This window comes from Lathamus discolor, chromosome 3 (assembly GCF_037157495.1).
Source record: "Lathamus discolor isolate bLatDis1 chromosome 3, bLatDis1.hap1, whole genome shotgun sequence".
Lineage (NCBI taxonomy): Eukaryota > Metazoa > Chordata > Aves > Psittaciformes > Psittacidae > Lathamus > Lathamus discolor.
In genome coordinates this window covers 121,426,546-121,446,371 of record NC_088886.1, presented here as the reverse complement: position 1 = coordinate 121,446,371, position 19,826 = coordinate 121,426,546, and the positions used below count along the sequence as shown (strand labels likewise).

General features: G+C 42.0%; 2 protein-coding genes across 5 annotated transcripts; one reads left to right on the top strand and one right to left on the bottom strand.

Annotated features, from left to right (window-relative positions):
- Positions 1 to 891: 891 nt before the first annotated feature.
- FAIM (Fas apoptotic inhibitory molecule) lies at positions 892 to 8,083 on the bottom strand. Of its 4 annotated transcripts, none has more exons than XM_065671371.1 (5): positions 7,849 to 8,083; positions 4,206 to 4,341; positions 3,624 to 3,852; positions 2,822 to 2,871; positions 892 to 1,359 (listed from the first exon to the last, which is right to left on the bottom strand). In XM_065671371.1, the coding sequence occupies exons 1-5, from the start codon at positions 8,046 to 8,048 to the stop codon at positions 1,210 to 1,212; spliced, it is 765 nt and encodes a 254-aa protein (XP_065527443.1). In that variant the 5' UTR covers positions 8,049 to 8,083; the 3' UTR covers positions 892 to 1,209. The 4 variants fall into 4 exon arrangements, with proteins under 4 accessions (XP_065527443.1, XP_065527446.1, XP_065527445.1 ...); XM_065671374.1 differs by lacking the exon at positions 7,849 to 8,083 and adding an exon at positions 7,735 to 7,836; XM_065671373.1 differs by lacking the exon at positions 7,849 to 8,083 and adding an exon at positions 7,484 to 7,720.
- On the top strand, positions 7,822 to 19,440 carry CEP70 (centrosomal protein 70). The gene is made up of 16 exons (XM_065671370.1): positions 7,822 to 8,055; positions 8,495 to 8,594; positions 8,893 to 9,016; positions 9,330 to 9,510; positions 9,825 to 9,994; positions 11,180 to 11,239; positions 11,898 to 11,997; positions 12,397 to 12,485; positions 12,841 to 12,915; positions 13,993 to 14,095; positions 14,791 to 14,961; positions 15,601 to 15,747; positions 16,273 to 16,441; positions 17,712 to 17,826; positions 18,763 to 18,842; positions 19,232 to 19,440. Exons 1-16 carry the CDS (start codon positions 8,047 to 8,049, stop codon positions 19,291 to 19,293), a joined length of 1,755 nt encoding a protein of 584 aa, XP_065527442.1. The 5' UTR covers positions 7,822 to 8,046; the 3' UTR covers positions 19,294 to 19,440.
- The last annotated feature ends 386 nt before the right edge of the window (positions 19,441 to 19,826 follow it).

Below are 19,826 nucleotides of genomic sequence, written 5' to 3'. Positions count from 1 at the left end.
AGTCGAGCTCTTAGGTGCTTTGCAACTTTCTGTACTAACACCTGAGCTATGCCTGGTGTTAACAGGGTTCAAAACAAATCTTTTGCCCCCAACTAAAAGCTACTACCAGATTTGTCCAATCTGAAGCATTTAAAACCATCAGTTACAGCCCTAACTAAACACCTACAGGGCTGTAACAGTGCTGTAATACAGAAACAAAGGCTTGTCTGTCAGTATCGGGCCTGCTTCTAGCCTGAAAAGCCACCTGTGGTTAAAATGGTAATTATGTGGGGAGAAGTGCTCACATAAAACTACTAGAAACTAACATCATCTTATGGAAAGCATTTCAGCCACATATAAAGCACTATGCTAACGGAGAGCAGTTTGAACCCAAAAATAGAGATGAAATTAGCATTTAATAAAACTTCTCCAAATAATCTATTAATTAATTTGTTTGCTATAAGGGTGCTGAGGCCCTGGCAGAGGTTGCCCAGATAAGATGTGGGTGCCCCATCCCTGGCAGTGTTCAAGGCTAGGTTGGATGGGGCACAGCGGTCTAGTGGAAGGTGTCCCTGCCCATGGCAAGGGGTTGGAATTGGATGAGCTTTAAGGTCCCTTCCAACCCAAACCATTCTATGGTTTTGTGAATTCCAGCACATTTGTACTGCACCCACAACTCCCAAGATTAACAGTCACAGTGCTAGGGACCATCCAAAGAAAATTAAGTTATAGAAGTCTAACTCTGAAGTCTTCAGTGAGGTTGCAAGTGGATTTTTTTTTTAACTGATTAACTACATTTTTTTAATAGAAAAAATGATTACTGAGAAAACTTTACCAGCTTACTCCAGTGCCCAGCACACACTTCCTCCTCCCTCCACGTACACCCGCAGTTTAAGGGATTCAGTCTTGCCAAATATTTATCTTCCATTTTATTATAGTGAGGTATTTTCTAGTATATAATTTCTACTTCAGCTCACCAGTATTCTGTGCACTTGGTGATATAATGTATATATTTATATACTTATATATACATAGCATTTTTAAAAAACGGTCCTGTAAGAGGTTGTATATAATCATTTTCAGCTGGTCCATAAAAGAATAATTCCATATACAGAAACTAGAAAATAAACCCAGGACAAACCAGATGTACCAAGTAGTACATATTAAAATAATTACCACAGTAATTGAAAATTCCTTATCTCAGTCCTACAATAATCAGTTAACTGGAGGCTACTCCACAGTCTCTGGGATTTCTCTGTCGTCCACAATAAGGGTATGAATAATTCCTTCCTTTCGTTTCCCACTACTGACAGCCTTAATGCAACAGCTGTGATCACCAACACTGAAGTGAGTTTCAGTCCCATCTTCTACAAACTCACCCTGGGAGAAAAGAGACAAGAATAAAACCAGACGTGCTACTTTAGTAAAGTAAAAAGCTCAAGCACATCAGACTGTTTCCAAAGTCAAGATCCCTCCTGGTTCCCACAATTACAGCAGCTGTGAGTACCTGTGCCAAATACAGTGCAAATGCTGAACAAAACTGCAGAATCTCAGACTGGGGCAGTGTTGAGGTGTCCAGTTAAAGATTTGTGACTATTAGGTGGCAATCAAAATTTCACATAATCAGAAGTGGTAAAACTGAAGCTTGTGAATCAGTATTGTTGATCCATGCCAGTAAAACAAAAATAGGAAAGAGAGTTTCCTTCTGAGTTGTGTAGTGCAATGAGTAAGTACCACACAACTGAGGCTGAAGTGGCAGTAAAACATGAAGTATTCAGTGGTGCCACCTACAGCAGGATGAAGAGATGCCTGACTGGAGCGTAACAGTTCTGCGGTTGTGCGGTTTGGATACGCAGCTCCTGCTGCAATCACATTATTTCCCATTATGGATTTTGCCACTGATGGCTGTGTTTTTGTCATGATCTTTGGGAGGGTAGAAAAATCCGTGTGCTACTCTAATGCAAGCAGTTTGACAATGAAACCTGTACATGTAGCTGGCAAGAATATCTCCTAGTGCATTTATTACATCATGGGAAAGGCTGAGAACCATCAAGAACAGAAATTCTGGTTCATTGAGAGAGGATGTTTCTTCCACTGATTACCACAGAAACATCTGGTGAATCTTTTCATCGTGTTTTCAAGCACAGCAAACTTGTTGATTTTACAATTTGTACTCATCCAGGGGCTTACTCGTGGCAGTAGTAAACACAGTGACAGCTCTCTAGCGAGAAAGCACATCATTTAAGGATGGGGAAGCCTACATAGTATGCATATTGAAAGCCCTTTATATCACAGTATAAAAAGACACCAAATAGAGTAAACATTCTAGCCATCAACCTAACCTAACAAATGATGCAGATGTGACAGAAAGATAAAAACTTGTATTTGTTCCAATGAAACTATTAAGCCCTGTGTTAGGAACCATCTCTAGGTGGAAAAAAAGTCAGACTACATGTGTTTAACTTTCAGTCACTGCTAACACGAACAGATTTGGAGGAGGTAGCTCTACACTCTGCATTATGCTCAAGTCCCTTCCATTCCCATGAAGGTTTTCTTGTGAAAACCCCGGACAACCGACCCACATTTATCTTGACTGTCTAAAAAGTGTAAACAGAAGCATTGTTTACCCTTAAATAGCTAATATTTGGCATCCTAATTCAAATATTGTCAGTTATAAGATACAGTGATGATCATTCAGAACAAATTCTTAGTGTACTGCCTGTCCAGGTGTACGCTCACACTCTGTGGTAAAGTGAGGTAATGTGCCCCTCTGTGGCTCACTTTGCTAAGCTTTGGTTACCTAGCCATAGCCTGTGAAAAACCTGTGGAGATGATCACCTACCGCTGTTTCCATTTTTTGACCATTGCACCACACATCCATCGTGTCCTTTTCTGTGAAGGAAACAGAAAACAAAAAGTAGAAAAAACAAGATATTTTTTTCCCTTACAGACAAGAAGATCTAAGAATTTTAGAGACTTACTGTGGAATTTTACTTTTGGTTCCCAAAACAAGCTCCTTGTTAGCCACAGTACCCAGGCTACAGGGTTTGTTCTCATTTTGGAGAGATGGGAGGCTCTGGCATCAACTGGCAAACACCTTTTGCTATCAACATAATTTTTTACCTCTCCCTAGACATGGCTACTGTTCTGTGTTGTTCTGAATATTGTCAGAGATATTCTGACATTCTTAAACTGAAAAATTTGAAGAAAGAAATTTTCTTGAAGAAAAAAATATTTATGAATTTTCTTTCAAGAAATTTTCTTGAAGAAAGCAGAATTCAGGAATTTCTGCTCATTATTTGAGTGCTGCTCATCCAGTGAAGCTCTAACATCTTCTTCCAGGTCAGCAGTGTTATTTAACATGCTTTAACTGGACAACTGTCTTGCTGCCTTGCTAGGGCTTTCTTCTCTGTTTTTTTTTTTTTTTTTTAAATCTAGACCATGCTGCCGTAGGCTCACACAGGTGTAACAAGACCATTATTTTTCAAGCTGTCCTTGGTATCTAATCCTAAACTTCAAGACCTAGGATTTTACACTGCAGCAGTTCTAGTCACTGAACTGTGCTTTCTCTTCATTACCAGTTATTAAATGCATACAAGTTTACTCAAAGGCAGGAAACACAAAGTCATTCAGTGTTTACTTACCTAGAACAACTCTATAGTCTGCACCACCCAAACTCAGTACCCAAGTATTGGTTGTTTTTGACCTGTTCTCCATATACTTCTTGAGGCTCTTCCCATTGATCTCCAAAGTATATTCATATGCAAAGCCACTGATGGCATCAATGTTAATAGTAGCTTTTGTTCTGGATGCTCCAACAGTGAATGTTTCTTTACCCACTAATTTAAACATCCATTCTTTTCTTATTTCTTCCTGCAAAATAAAACAAAGGCAATGGGTATTAATTGATAAAAACATGAATGCACATTTTAGTGTAAGAAAAATTAACTAGAACTTGGGAAACACCTCAGTACTTAACTATTATTTCAGAAAGAATGAATACATGGTATTATCTGTGTCTACAATGCCTCTGTGCAAGGACAGCAAAGCACTTCATGAATATTCATACCTTAACTGTAATTGAAAAAAGAAATCAGCTAATATTAATCAACTGAATACACCTCACTTGCATTTATTAGTCTTTTTGTTTGTTCTTATGCCTGTTGCATGGAAGTGCATTTATATAATCTGTATCATAGTGGATTTTGAGAACATAGCAATTTCACCTTTCCATCAACATAGACGACACGTTTTCCTGAAGTGGTCCCATGTTCAAATTCAATCTTATGAACACCATCACTTAAAGCTACTTCCCAAACAGCCACCAAATCTGTCATCTTCTCTAAGTGGCTGTACAGAGACCTATGGAAAAAAACAGTAACGTAAATCGTCATTGAAAGATTTCAATTACTGATGTCTATACTTCAAAGCTTACTGCATTAGGGCAAGTCACTTTTTATAAATGAAAAATGAGACTTGAAAGAATAAGCCTACATAATTGCTTCTTTTTCGTGTTTTTCAAACACTTAAATATGACAAAATATCACAAAATATAAACAGACACTTAAACAGACTCACTTTGACAACCACCATACAAAGACATATATATCCATCTAACCTCTCTAACTTCCTCTTCAGGTGACAGTATGGTTACAAAATTACACTTGGAATTCAGATGCTCTTGGACAGTTCTGCAATGTCTTGGCACGCATTAAAATACAGTATTTTGATTGGTCTCTGAGAAAGTGTTTTAGCATTTCAAACTTGAAAACTAGTCAGGATGACCAGTTTAGCTTTTACCTGTTTTAACAGCTTTCTCTGTCATCTTTCTCATACATTACGTACATCATTCAGCAATGCAACTCTGCACACAGAAACACTCACAAAGGCAGAGATCTGGCAAGATCATCCTTTCGTTTAAGTAATCTTTAAAGTTCAGATACAGTCAGAAGTGACCACTGGGACTATGGATATCTTTCCAAATCTGCCCATAGCACAATACCTCTTTTTCAGTTTAAAGTCATACCACAGTGATTTTTTACCTTACTTCATCTTCACAGATAGTAATCTCCTCTCGGGATGCCATAGTAACCTATTAATCCAATTAGCAGCAAGAAATAAAAGAAGAGCAGAATAGCAGCAGAGAAGCGCTGAGACCTAGATCTCCCCCGTTTACTCCATTCAAGATAAAGGACATCTTTTAAAGTGTCATGAACTATCATGCACTGCCATATAAATGATGACATACAAACATATTTCTTTCCTCTGAAGACAGAAAGGCAAATGTTAAGTATTCTTTTACAAAATCAGAAGGTGCAATTTACCCTAGCTTTATCAGCACATCACAGCTTTGTCAGTTACTTGATGGAAAAATGGTTTCCCTAACTTGTGAGCAAGAGTTTAAAAACAAAGAACTTGACCAAAACAGGAACCAATTCCAGATCTGCCCATCTCCATCACAAACTGAAGCAAACCAGGGACTGTTGCCACTTTTGGGAAAGCAACACAGAACAGGCAACAAGGCCAACTAACTCATTTGATTAAACCACTTCTATCTTCATTGTCTGTGCATATCAGTAAGCATAATTCAAGTAAGTGCAAATAAATTCATTTTTTATGAATTGCACTTTTCAGTAAAAATTAATTAAAAGTGAAGTTCTCGGGTCTCTCTTCAGCAGAACAGAGGACCCATTTTAAATGTACCAGCAGAGGTGCATTTAAAAACTAAACCTCCTCCACTCTGTCTTAAGCTCTTATTTTAAAACATGCTCAAGTACACCATAGTATTACTGTTGTGGTTTTGTCAGTATACACATTTCTGTTCATAAACTGCAAATAACGTTTTACTGTTCCTAAAACTTTTCTAAGGATCCAAGGATTTAATTCTTACAGTAGTGAGATTGTTTTGGTTGTTCCTAAAATTAAGGATTGGTTTCTGCGAAGGCTCACATCCTCTGGCACATGGTGGAAGTCAGGCTGGGTATATTTCACAGAATCACAGAATCGTTTGGGTTGGAAGGGACCTGAAAGCTCACTCAGTTCCAACCCCCTGCCATGGGCAGGGACACCTTCCACTAAACCAGGTTGCTCCAAGCCCCATCCAAACTGGCCTTGAACACTGCCACGGATGGCGCATTCACCACTTCTTTGTGTAACCTGTTCCAGTGTCTCACTGCCCTCACAGGGAAGAATTTCTTCCTAATGTCATCTAAATCAACCCTCTTTCAGTTTAAAGCCATTCCTCCTTGTCCTATCAATACATGCCCTCGTAGAAAGTCTCTCTCCGGGTTTCTTGTAACCCCTTTAGGCACTGGAAGCTGCTCTAAGGTCTCTCTGGAGCTTTCTCTTCTCCAGGCTGAACAGCCCCTGCTCTCTCAGCCTGTCTTCATAGCAGAGGGACTCTAGCCCTCCAAGCATCTTCGTGGCCTCCTTTGGACTCACTCAAGCAGGTCCACGTCACTCTTCTGTTGGGGGCCCCAGAGCCAAATACAGCAGAGCAGGGACTCAGAAATCAGCTCCCTCAACCTGCTGATCATGCTTCTTTCAATGCAGTGCAGTACGCAGTTGGCTTTCTGGGCTGCAAGTGCACACAGCCAGCTCATGCTAAGCTTCTCATCAATCAACACCCCCAAGTCCTACTCTTCAGGGCTGCTTTCAAGCTATTCTTATTTTGGCACTTCCCTCTTCCCTTCTCCTCAAAGGAGCGGGTGCCAGGCTTTCAGAGCAGACCCAGCTTCTCCCTGCCAATAAATCAATACAAGTGGCCTCAGGTACAAAGAGAAACGCCAGAAGAGGTGGCACCTGGAGCATGTCTACAGGCTACCCACAGCGATGGCATTACCCCCGGCAGGGTGCAACCCTGCTGCATGAATACTAGCAGGTAATTTAGGATCAATGCCGCAGGGGTTAGGAAGCATCCCAGAACATGCAATTTCCTTTCTTTTGTTTTCCTTTTAACAAACCATGGCACTGTGGTAATCAAACCTGAACTCAAACTCTAGGCCAGCTCTATGTCTTCTGAAGGGCAGTCGGTACCCAGGGTGCGAAGGGAGAGCCGTACACTGCCTGCCGCAGCCAGCCCTCCCACGGCCCCTCGCTGGCTCTCATCCAAGGAAACGGGTTTGTACGGACTGCCGAACGGCAGGCATCTCTCTGCGTGTTCCGTTAAACCAAGCCAGCAGTCCAAAATGAGACTTTCTTCTCTACCCATAAGGACTTGTTCTGAAAACTAGGCTAGGATTACCGCTCTGCATGCACCTAATCCATGCCTGGTAACAGGCAAGAAGGGATGGTGCACTAGCAAGTGTATGAATTACACAGACGGCAAGTTTCTCCACACCACCCACATTTACTGCCAGCAAAGACTGGGGGGTTGGTTTGTTTTTGTCTGAGCTCCCAGAGCCACGCTTCTGGACCCTCGCCAAGCAGCTTACTGCGATCGCCTCGACCCTGCATACCCCGCGGAGACACGCAGCTGCCCGACCCGCCGGCAACACAGCCCCACCTCGACCCCCGCCGCAGCACACGCCGCCGGACACGCGGTCCGCTTCCTCTCCTTCCTCCTCCTCTAGCCGCCAGCCGGTCTCCAAGGAGCCCGGGAGACGCTCCCTCCGCCCGCGCGGGCCCGGCCTCCCCGCCAGGCAGTGTCGGGGCGGAAAGGGCCTGAGCTCCGTGGTGCCCGAGAAGGGACGGGCCCGCGGGCGGGCGGGCAGCCGCGCGAGCAGCCCGGCCATGCCCGCACCCCGCCGCTCCTACCTGCGCGGGGCTCTCCTCCCCCGCGGCTCCCCGCGCCGCAAAATGGCGGCGTGCGCCCAGCGCCGCCCCGCGGCCGCCGCCTCCCTGCTTCCCGCCCCGCGGGCGGGCCGTTACCGCTGTCCGCGGCCCCCCGCGCTTCCCGGCGCGGGCAGTGCCGTAGGAAGCCGTGCCCCGCCGCTGACGCGGGCCTGCTGAGGCGGCCGGTCCCGGTGACCAGCCTCTTTGCTCTGCTGTATCCCGGTGGTTGGCTGCAGGCGGCGGCGCTGCGCCCGGCCCTCTCTGCTGGCGATCCGGGAGCGGGCGGCCGTCGCCATGACGGAGGTACCGTGGCGAACCCGAGGCGGATGTTGTTACTGCTCGGCAGTGAGAACAGAACGGAAAGAAAACAAGGAGTAAAGCCCCGAGGCAGGCTCCCGCGGCTGGGGCAGGGGGCTGAGGCCGGCTGCACCCCTGGTGCGCTGCGGTTAGCCAAGGGCCGGGCGTTGTAAACCTCCACTCATTGCACAGCCTTCTGGTAGTGATGAGGGCAGCTGGGTGCTCTGGGTACTGTTAAATACGCTTTGCACCAGAACTTGTTTCAGAGCCTATTGGGACGTCTCACGAGCCCTTCTACAGCGAGTGGGGCTTTGGGGGTCTCGGGGGTTGGTTTGTTTTTATTTGGGAGCATTTGGTACTTTCTGCTGCCTGCACAATAGGAAAGACAGGAGACCGTGAGCTGATCTCGGGAACTTCGGTTTCTGTCTCCTTCTCCCACCTGCAGCAGGAGAAGGCTGAATGGGAAAACTTAAATAAGCTACTAATGCATCATGGGTTGAAACCAGTGAGTCTTGCTGCCCCGCAAAGCTGCACAAATACAGCAGGTAAGGAAATGCTAATTGTACAAGGTTTTGTATTTTGAAATAGTAAGCCTAAGTTCATAAGGCATCTCTAAAGCTGTCACTTGCAAAGGGTAGCTGAGATGTGATCTTCTTCAGGTACTATCCCTGGCAGTGTTCAAGACCAGGTTGGACAGAGTCTTGGGTGGCACGGTTTAGTGTGAGGTGTCCCTGCCCATGGCAGGGGGGTTGGAACTAGATGATCTTGAGGTCCTTTCCAACCCTAACTATTCTATGATTAAAAGCCTTTTATTATGACTTTGCTTATTTTATGTATCTCCAGATATGATTGTCTTAGACAGTCAGTCTTCTCTAGGAATAAGACTTGCATTAAAAACACTGGTGGAAAACACTGACCGACAGCAGAAAATGATGCAGGGGCTTATGGAGACCAATCGTTCTCTTAGGTAAGGATAAGTAATGGAAGGAGCTTACTTGCTAATGCACAGGAAAAGCATTATCAGTGTCCTGCTCCTGACAGGTGGAGCTCTTGTTACACCAGCAGCTTAAAACTGTTTTCCTAAGATTATTGGCCAATATGCAGCAATGTTGGCCTAGTTCCTTCTGTGCTCTTCTGCTATTTCATCTGCTGCTGCTTCCCATACCTGCTGCCACAGGCTATTATTGAGCATCATCAGATAATACTGTCAGTCCTGTGCTTTCTTCACTGTCTTTAGTGAAATGACTTTAATTTAAATTAAGGATATATTTTTTTTTCAGAGATGAGATCCGACAGGAAAGTGGTCGGGCATCGCGACAAGAACAACGGGCTAATGATTTGGAAAATGTGGTGAAAAACATTAAGTCCAAAATTTGCCAGCTGGAAGACGAGACAATAGCTAAAGTTTGCCAGCAACAGAATCAAGTCAGAGAACTTCAAAAAGATCAGCAGGCTTCACAGGTAATTCAGATAGTGCTGTCTGAGGATTCAAACTTCTGACTTGTTTTGAAAGCTCTAAAAATATTTACATTGATCAAAACAAGCATGAGTTCTGGGCCATAGAGTTAGTACATTGTTTATAGCTAGGATTTTTCAATCTATACAGAATTGTATAGCAGTAGCTTTGAAAAATATCTGTATCCTTCTTTCACTGCCTGTTCGGTATGGCTGAAATTGAGCCTCCTTGGGACCAAGTGCCTACCTGGACACATACAGTACTGTCTCCAGTTTGTGGGGTAGAATAATTTCCTAACTCTCCCATTATCTATTCACAGGCAAAATATCAACAGCAGCAGGAGAAGCTGCAGGAACAGGAAGAGACAATTGCCCGTTTGCAGAAGGAGCTGTGCAAAGTTGGACTGGAGGAGCAGCAGCGTGTTGCCACTCAAAACAGAATGTTTTGTCGCTTTTGCAAAAGAGCTCCCAAGTCTCTTCTAGATCAGCAGTAAGCAATTTCCTTATGTTGGTGAGCGACCTATAACATTAAATGAAGAAACTGACTTTAAAGTAACTGTTCTCAATATTTGTATTTAAGAAAAAAAAAAAATAAAAGGCTCGAGACCTTAGGAGTGCAGGCTGAAATATGAATTCTTGCACAGGTACATCAGTGCAGGGATTTAAACAGTGTGATCTGTATAAAACCATGGCAGAAATTCAAAACGTACACGCTAGGTGTCAGCAAAGAGAAGGGAATGATCCACTCTACTCTGTTAGGGTGATTTCATCCTGGGACTCTTAACGTTTAAAAATGTAAAGTAAAAAACAACCAAAGAAGAAAACAAGAAAGACTATCCCCAGCCTCACCAGAAAGAGCCCTTCCAGTTCTGGAAAGTGGTCTTTGCACCTGCAGACTGAAGGTTTGCTGCAAGGCTTCCCAGGTACTTTAGGGAAAGTTCTGTGAGTATTCCAAGCCTGTGTCTCTTGCAGTAAGATCTCCATAGTTCCGCTGTAATCGGAGATTTGACAGCTCTTAGGCCCCAGGTAGCCACACTTTATTGGGCTGCTGTCAGCTGATTACCTAGTCCTGGCTAGCAATGTTTTCCTGGGTAGCATTTAAAAGGGATTGTGTGTGCATAGCCTTTTTCTTGTGCCCTCACTCTATGAGAGGGAGGATCACTGAGTTTGGTTCCCTGTGCATTCTCACGTGTTGCTCCAAAACAAGCAATCTCAGAATGCTTAAGAGGAAATTCAGTTTCTCAGCTGCTCATTTTTTTGTGGGTCTAGGTTTTGCAACCACTCTGAAAGCATATTTAGTTTCTTCAGAGACGGATGTTCTCGGGCTGTGTGGGACCTGTGCTTTCACCTCCTGCAATGGTCACAGAGCCCTAGCACTCAAGACTGTGCCTCACTGTTACACTTGCTGGGGAAACAGTCACAAGATAATGAGACTGTCAGGATAATTTAGCTTTTTTCTCCTCTTGAATAATTTTGCTGCCTTTTAGACTAGTGTGTAGTTAATGTCTGTTCTGTTCTGGAAAACTGTGACTGTGTTTGGTATGAGAGAGAACCTTCTTGAAGCAGTCACTTCTGGAGCATAGTGCAGATGTACAAACTGGCCTGTTCCAGGCATGGTTTTTACTGGTTTTGGAGAATATCTGAGATTCAGTAATGCCATTTTTCCTTTCTTTAGGTTCCTTTGTCTAATTGACTATTATGAATCTCAAATTAGTGAAATGAAAAAGGAGCTAAGGTAGGTCTCATCTGGTACCTTATGGTTCTACTGTTCAAAATTTTCATACTTCTTACTGTTCTTTAATCTTATAATGATAAATTTTCCGTGTTCCAGATGTCACTAGCATGTAAGAAACAGCAAAGAGTTGTAATGGTCATGGAAGTTTGGATTCATCCAGGGAATAACTGTCAGTCATACTAAGCAGCTGGTCATACAGGAGGCTGGGACAGCTAGGAAGTTGGGTTTTTATTCTTCCTTTCCTCTTTTGCCGTGGTTCCCAGGCAGAATTACTGCATTAGCTGAGCTCAGGTGACTCATTTCCCTAAACAAACAGGCTACCAGATTTTCATCTCTGTCGTGGGGCCTAAATGGTACAAAGCAACAAGCTGAGATACCTGAGGCATTCCTACCATCTGAGATTATTATTATCATGAGCAAAGAAATGCGATTTGCTTGTATGGGAATTTCTATCAAGGAATAAGTATACTTAATTAGTACAAGAAACAGCTTCCTAGAAACAATAGAGAAGAGCAGTGGATCTTAGGGCAAAATTTCTAATCTATTTACTTTGCAGTTTATGGAAATATTATTACCATATATACTGCCAACTAAACCAACATAGATCTTTGAGGTAAGCAAATTATAGTAAACTGAAACGATTTATGTTTCCCAATAGGCAGTATAAAAAAGATGAAGATCAGGTACAGAAAGAAGTGAAAAGCAAGGAAGAATTCTTAAATCTAGATGCTACTCCTAATTACAGAGCACTGCTCACGGTATGGAACTGCTAAGAATAAGTCTGTGCAGATCTCTAAATGGTAACTCTTAAAATGCCACATAGAAACATACATGTATTTGATGCCTATCCCCTTGTTCCTATCATGTGTTCTTAACTTGCACACTCTCTGGGTAGGGTTCACTGTCTTTATGCAAAGGTTCAGTGCTATTTTGTGAGTTGTCTTTGCTTGGGGACTGCATAACCTCCTTAATCACAGGTTCTCCAACTGTCGTCTAATGCAGCAGGCTCTTGATCTTAGTTGACTAATTCCTCATCCACACTGTCTTGCTGTATAGGGAATTGGGAGCTCTTCTTAACATGTACGTACTTTAAATTGTTAAAGCTTGTTGATTATGGAATGAGTGAAATAAGAGAAGTAACACAGCCTATGTTGCAGTCTTTCCAGAAACAACTTATTGAAACAAAAACCAGGAATGAACAGCTTTTGCTTGAAAATATAAATCTCAAGAAAGATTTGGAAACAAGGTGAGAAAGGATAAGCATCATCCTTTGCAAGGGCACTTCAGCAGACTGCTTTACAGAGAAAGAAGCCAAAGCACCATCATTGTAAAAGTGTAGTATGGAATCTGCCTTTAAAAGTGATACGTAGAACTAAGAAATGTCAGCAACAGTCACCCTTCCCTCCATATGCTGTTAGTAACAACAACTGCTGATGGTTAGTTTGCCATTTATTGCTCTTACCATGTGGAAATGCTGCAGAATTTCATTTCCAGAATGCTGCTGCGGCAGTGGCAAAGCTTGCTTACTTTCTCACTTGGCTGAGTTTTATAGTTACCTTCAAATGCAAGACATACAATATGGTACTTTTTCTTTCTAACAGACCAACTGCGCAGGAATTAAAACTTTACAAGCACCAAGTGAAGAAACTAGAGAAAACTTTAAAGAAAACTATCAAGTAAGTATATTTCTACAGTAACTTCTATGAATCCTCTGAACATCTGAAGGCAAAGATACTTTGCACCCTGAAATGTAGATAGCAGCTTATAAAGCATGTACCGTATCCCGATTTCTGGGAGCCTGGCTATAAGCAGCAAATGCTACTGTATCTCCAAAGACACACTCTGAATCTCTGAAATGATGGTGTGGTTTCTTTAGGGGGCACAGCAGTGTGTCTTTTTTTATTTCATTTTGTCTTTCTGGATTGGATTTGAGCGCTATCACAGGCCATATGGACAGGACCAAACTGTGGTGTTTGTTGCTTCCATGAGCTGTAAAGAAATCTACTGGTTACCTATGGATTATGAATGAGAAAGTATGAGTTGACAAAACATTGCAGCCACTGAAGTTATGTCCATATTATTCTTAGAAATTGACTTCGTTTTTTCTGAAACATTACTGAGAAAATACATTGAAGGTATTAGAAATCCAGTGTTGACAGAGTGTTTTTATCTGTAATTTCACTTAATCATTTGTTCATGTGTATAATGTATGATAAAAATTTTATAGTCTGAAAAGGACATCACTTGCTTAAACTTTAAAAATGTTCTTCATTTTACATAAGGTATATTTACATGGTCTTTTCTCTCGTGCAGTGGATAGTTTTATAGAAAGTCATCTCAGATTTGACAAGAATAGCGAGCTATGTATAGAAAGCCAGGAAAGATGTTCAAGTAGATAAACACTGTGAGCATGGCATTTGACCCTTTTGAGTAAAATTCTGGATTTTAAGTCTTCAGCTGTAGTAGAACCTCTGTAACATAACAGCTGTGCAGCTGGTGGTGTCCCTTCTGAATCAGCATGCAGTCTGGAGTAACCTCAGCCTGGAGACTGGAGATAAATTAATGATGCTTACATTAGGTGCTACATTTTTCAGCTAGCTCGGTTTGATCAGTTCTATTGGCAGGTGTCATATAATGAAGATTTTTACTTTGTAGGTGTATGTGTACTTCATACCTGGTTCTTTAATCAAGTTGAAAGTAGTATCTCCTGCTAAGGCTACTTATGTAACCCACTGTATGTATTTGGCATGTAGATCTTCGGGGAGTAGTACTGGAGAAAGAACAGAAGAAAAGAAAGAATCTGAGAGTATCGCAGGGGTGGATAGGCTGCAGGCAGTTTGCCAGCAGTACTTAAAGGTATGCAGATTTTATCTGTGCTGTGTGTATCTAGCACTATTACTACAGTGAAATATAACACACGAGTTTTGTTTAAGCATGTAAACTGAAGCATGCTGTTTTGAATCTAAGAGTTCATATGAAGTCCTCCACATGAGATGCGTAATGTTTTGGATTTGGCAGTTAATGTAGGCTTGTTCTTAATTTTCTTAATTGTTACATCTTAGTGTAAACTACCTGAAAATACAGCATGGAAGCAGAGAGTAGGTTGGGAAACATCAAATGAATGATTTAGCTGAGGTCTTTTCAGGACAGGGGATTTGTTCAAGGTCTTGTGCAGTACAGATCCCTATGTTACTGTTTTAAACATGCCTGAGGAGAGAGTGGCTTTTATTTTTCTTTGAATAAAATAAAAAGGCAAACATAATAAAACTTAGCAAAATGTAAACTGTGAAAAGAACAATGCCTCAAGTGTATAAATGTTACATATCCCCAAAGGGGAGTATGTTCGCATTGCTTTTATGTATCTTCCAGCTAGTATATTTTTAAATCTTTGAAAGTATTACATATTGAATGCTTCTGTAAAATTAATTGATAATAACTTATTGGAGCTATTTGTGATTTAACATTTAGACCATCATGACTGTGGTAGAGAGGGATTTTATTGTAAAATGTCATACATATTTGAACAAAACATTTGTTATTTGTTGTTGAAGGTTTTGTCCCATATTGATTCTGTCTTGCGAAGCCCAAGAGCTCCTCCGTTAATATACAGGCGCAGTAAAGGGCCAGTGCAAAATTACATTAAAGAGAACGGGCAGGAATGTGGATTTGAGCACCTTCCACTTACTGTAGAAATGTGGGCAGATCAGCTAATGGCCCTGAAGGTAATGCGTTATTGTACATGGCTTTATATTCTTCCTATAATCCAGTGACCCCTCCTTGGTCCCTTCCTGTGTGTAGGTTTTTTTTCTGTGTGCAGCTTTTGTTACTGCCTGACTTGGTGTTAAATTTTAAAAATGATTCTGCTATTTATATGCCATTTTAAAACATAGTGGGTGAAAAATGTGCAGTGTTCCTACACACCAAAGGTATTCCTCTGTGTATATCATCTAAATGGGTTTGTTCACTGCCGAAGAAGGCACTTAAATTTTAGAGTTGGTGTGCTTCGTGCATTAATGACAATCCATTCTCTTTTTCCCCTTTGTCTTGGCCAAACAGTAACTTTCTGATCGAAATACAAGTGAAGGAATTCTGGTTAAAGCCAAACTCTCTGTGACCAGCACTTCTTATTTCACTGAAACTGTAATATTTGAAGTACTTTAATTGTTAGACTACCAGGTTAAGCAAGACTGTAAGAACGTAAGCGAGATACTGTGTTGAAGTTCCATGAAAACTAAACCCTTACTGTCTCCAGTATGAGAATGTTTTTGCATGTGAGAAACAGAAAATCTGTCTGTTTCTGTAATAAAAACACCTTCAAGCAGTTACTAAAATAAGTTGTGTCCCCTCCTGTCTTTTAAAAGGATTTGCATAGGTCCTTGAGAAAACTGTCTCTGGAACTGGCACCCTGGCACACTGAAGACCCACAAGACAACAGGGAGTCCATACGAGTTGAAGACCTCCAGTTCATAGTAGATGCCATTTTGGAAGAAATAGAAAATAAGGAAAAGGTAATTCTTCCAGGGGTTTATAATCACAAGTTACTGTGGAAATCTCAAATATGGTCTTAGCACGGTGATTAGATTTGTGCATTTGAAAGCCTCCTGGGGTTTAACAAATAGCTGTTTGAAGACATTCAATAGTCAGAGACTATTTTAATATAATGGATAAATTCACCTCAGGGAGGACTGCTTTAATCAAAGTCATTTGACCAGCGAGGAATTTGCATTGCCCTGTAGTCTCAGGTTATCCTGTTCTGTCTGTTTCTCAGTCAGCATTGAGAACACATAAATGTACTTGCTAGGCAACAGAGAGGAAAACTTTAGAGAGTTTTTTTAGTTTGCTGGATATTTGTGTCTGAAAACTCTCTTTTCAGTATGTCTTCAAATTTGAGAATATTTGAAATGCCGTGGTTTCATAAGGGCAGTTACACCCATTTTTCTTCATAGACTAGTTTTAAGAATGTTTACTGTTTAAAAGAATCCTTGCTTTGTTAAGTAGTAACACTGACGAGTCGCTCCTTCTGCTTGCTACAGAGCAGCCAGACACCATCCATACCAACCCTGTTAGCAGTAGTCTCTCACTTCCAGAAGCTGTTTGATGTGAATTCTTTCAGTGGCATTTATCCACGAATGCATGAGGTTTACACAAAGCTTGGGGAAATGACCAACGCCATGAGAAATCTCCAGGAGCTCCTGCAACTAGGTAAAGACTTGCCACCTAGCATTTGTTCACACCATTTCCAAAGGGAAGGAGACAAGCAAAAGTCTAATCGCTCCACTGAAAATTTGGTGAGATGACAGGAAATGTGTAAACCAGGTATATTCTTCACTGGAAAGATAAAAATAGGTCAATTGGCAGTTTAAATAGCAAATCCCCATTATTTGTAAGCCTTTGGTAGTTGCTGAGGAATACGAGGGAAGCAGAACAAAAGAGTAACAGAGGAAATTGATTTAGTTCTTGACTATCTACTCTAAAGATAACAAGTTTAAGAAAAAATAACTCGGCCTCTGCTGTAGATTTCTCCTCAGTGATTCATTCTAGTGTAGTTATGTCCAGTCCTCAGAAACTTCCGACTTATGCTGCTAAACTTAGAATCATAGAATCATAGAATAGTTAGGGTTGGAAAGGACCTCAAGATCATCTAGTTCCAACCCCCCTGCCATGGACAGGGACACCTCACACTAAACCATCCCACACAAGGCTTCATCCAACCTGGCCTTGAACACTGCCAGGGATGGAGCACTCACAACCTCCCTGGGCAACCCATTCCAGTGCCTCACCACCCTAACAGGAAAGAACTTCTTCCTTATACCCAATCTAAACTTCCCCTGTTTAAGTTTTAACCCGTTACCCCTTGTCCTGTCACTACAGTCCCTGACGAAGAGTCCCTCCCCAGCATCCCTATAGGCCCCCTTCAGGTACTGGAAGGCTGCCATGAGGTCTCCACGCAGCCTTCTCTTCTCCAGGCTGAACAGCCCCAACTTTCTCAGCCTGTCTTCATACGGGAGGTGCTCCAGTCCCCTGATCATCCTCGTGGCCCTCCTCTGGACTTGTTCCAACAGCTCCATGTCCTTTTTATGTTGAGGACACCAGAACTGCACACAATACCCCAGGCGAGGTCTCACAAGAGCAGAGTAGAGGGGCAGGATCGCCTCCTTTGACCTGCTGGTCACGCTTCTTTTGATGCAGCCCAGGATATGGTTGGCTTTCTGGGCTGCGAGCGCACACTGAAGCTGGCTCATGTTCATTTTCTCATCGACCAGCACCCCCAAGTCCTTTTCTGCTAAAAAACTTAGCTAACATTAGTTTATTTCTGACCATAGGCACTTAGTTTTCTGTGAATGGTGGAACTTGTATGCTTAGGTGTGGGAAAACCGAATAAAATCTGGGCACCTGCAAGAACTGGATTGTATCAAAAAAACCTTCCTGTTAAAGCTGTTACAAGGAACATGAAGCGTTTGTTTTTCCATAGACAGCTCGGCTCCTCCCACTGTGGTAGTGGATACTGTTGGGAAACTGTGTGACATAATTAATGAGAACGTGGCTGAGCAGGTACAGCAGCTTCTGGGGACCCAGGACATCCACAGGTATGTGTGGCTGCTCCACCAGCGGCCCTTCTACAAACATCAAATCTAGTAATTGAGGGAACAGGCTAGAATTGATACCGAAAGAAGCTTCACTTATTGGTTACAAAGTCAGCAAGCTGTTGCAGGAAAGGAGTTGCTACCTCCTCCATAAAACAAGTCCTGAATATTTTCAAAAGGATAAAGGGGGCAGAGAGAAAAATTACAGCCAGAAGATTCCAAAACCCTTCCTTGGCTTGCATGGATGAGGTGATCAAATAATGTTTCATAGGATGCATGTTGCACAAGAAGACAAAGCAAATACTGCATGTGGGTAGGGAGGAGAAAGTCTTGCAAGGTTTCAGCTGTAACGTACAAGTTGTTAAGAGAGTTGGCTCAAGCTGACTGCAAATACTCTGGGAACCGGGCAAATCCTGTTGTATCTTCAGCAGATGATCACATACACACGCTTGGTAGCAGACACACTCAGCCTGTGCTCTGGAAATGTACTAACACAGAGGCAGTTAGGGAGCCTGACACATGCTGAGTTAGTGATACTGACTCCCTCAGCCTTCCTTGCACTCACCACAGTTTTAACCAGGGAATGGCTGCTTATAAAATATTTCCTGCTCCACCTCTAAGGCAGTCATATCACCCACCCCCAGGCAGTATATTTAGCATACACAAACTGATGTTCCAGTCCAAAAATTAGCTGGTGGCATGTAAGGAGGAAAGGATGTATGTAGGCCATGAAGAGTGAAATCAGAGCTCCTCTTTTGACAGCTAATAGTTGGCTGCAGGTTTCAGAACTTAAACCCACATTTTTGGTATAGATGGTTTTATATGCTGTTAAGCAGCAGCATTATTAGAAAGTCGTGGCATAGTATGACAAGCTAGCAAAGAGATGAATTAAAAATGTCCTGGCACCTTTTATCTGACAGTCCTGTTTGCACCTTTCAGTATAATCAATAAGTTAGAAGAACATGAGTGCTTCTTTCCACCATTTCAAGCTCTCATTCAAGATTTGCTCTGTCTTCTAGGTGAGTAATATTTGCAACAGTTGTAATGATCTTCATGCCAACACTTCTTCCGAAAACTTTAAATAGCTAACACGTTTTGTTTACTGTTGGTGTACTAAAACACAAGGAGGATGTGAGGCAAGGCGCCAACTTTTGCCTCACTCTCTTTCCATCTTTTCTCAGGAAGTGACCCAAATACATCATTTTTATTGAACAAGGGGTTGTATAGAGTCAATCCTATTACTCGTAAGATAAGCTAAATAGAAGGTTTTCTCCAAAAGTATTAGAAAATGTGAGGAGTTTATTTTATTTGCTAGCTGTATTTTTAGCATCTTAGTTAGAACTCCGGCTGAACTCAAAGATGTTCTCAATACACACACCTTACTGTCTTGCTTTTTGTTCTGTTTCAGAGATCTGTAACCTGGATGATATTTTACCAACAGTGCGAAAGTTGAAGCTGGCAGCTAGTTAAGGGTTACTGTGGTCTTCTTTAGCAGGATCATCTTACCTGTGATGGAACACACTGGTGCCTATGACATGACAGCTACCTCTATCCTCTATTACCCTAACCAACAGACTTTTAACATAATTAAAAGCTGCTGCATTTTTTTTTTTATTTTACTTAATTCTTTGTCATTTTAAGAAAAACTCACTATAACCCTGATCAGCCGTCCCTGAAAGAGAACCAGTATGCTCTGTATCAGCTCAGGAAACTGAACCCAGCCCAAGGCCAGATGTGCTCTAACCACTAAGCATTTTGAATGTTGCTGACACAGTAAGCATGAGATAAAGGTGCTCTAACTGCCTTAGCCATAACAGTTCCATCAATGGCCTGGCTTGGTTTGCTGGACAGCCTATTTTAAAATGTTTACATTTTCAGATCAGTTTGAGATGGAAGCAGATTTTTACTGGGTGAGTTATATATTGCTGGTTATGGATGGAGGTAGACTAGATTTATGTAATCTAAGCCAAAAGTATTTGAAACTTGTTTCAGGTGGTGGTTTA

Excerpts from the sequence above, each read along its gene's own strand:
- CEP70 (XM_065671370.1), top strand. Across the intron at positions 11,240-11,897 it reads GAAATGAAAAAGGAGCTAAG|GCAGTATAAAAAAGATGAAG; the intron begins GTAGGTCTCATC and ends GTTTCCCAATAG. Across the intron at positions 16,442-17,711 it reads CCAGGAGCTCCTGCAACTAG|ACAGCTCGGCTCCTCCCACT; the intron begins GTAAAGACTTGC and ends GTTTTTCCATAG.
- FAIM (XM_065671371.1), bottom strand. The coding sequence starts at position 8,048 with ATGGCGACGGCCGCCCGCTCCCGGATCGCCAGCAGAGAGGGCCGGGCG. Across the intron at positions 3,853-4,205 it reads TCGTCTATGTTGATGGAAAG|GAAGAAATAAGAAAAGAATG; the intron begins GTGAAATTGCTA and ends TTTATTTTGCAG. Across the intron at positions 2,872-3,623 it reads AGACTATAGAGTTGTTCTAG|AAAAGGACACGATGGATGTG; the intron begins GTAAGTAAACAC and ends TTTCCTTCACAG.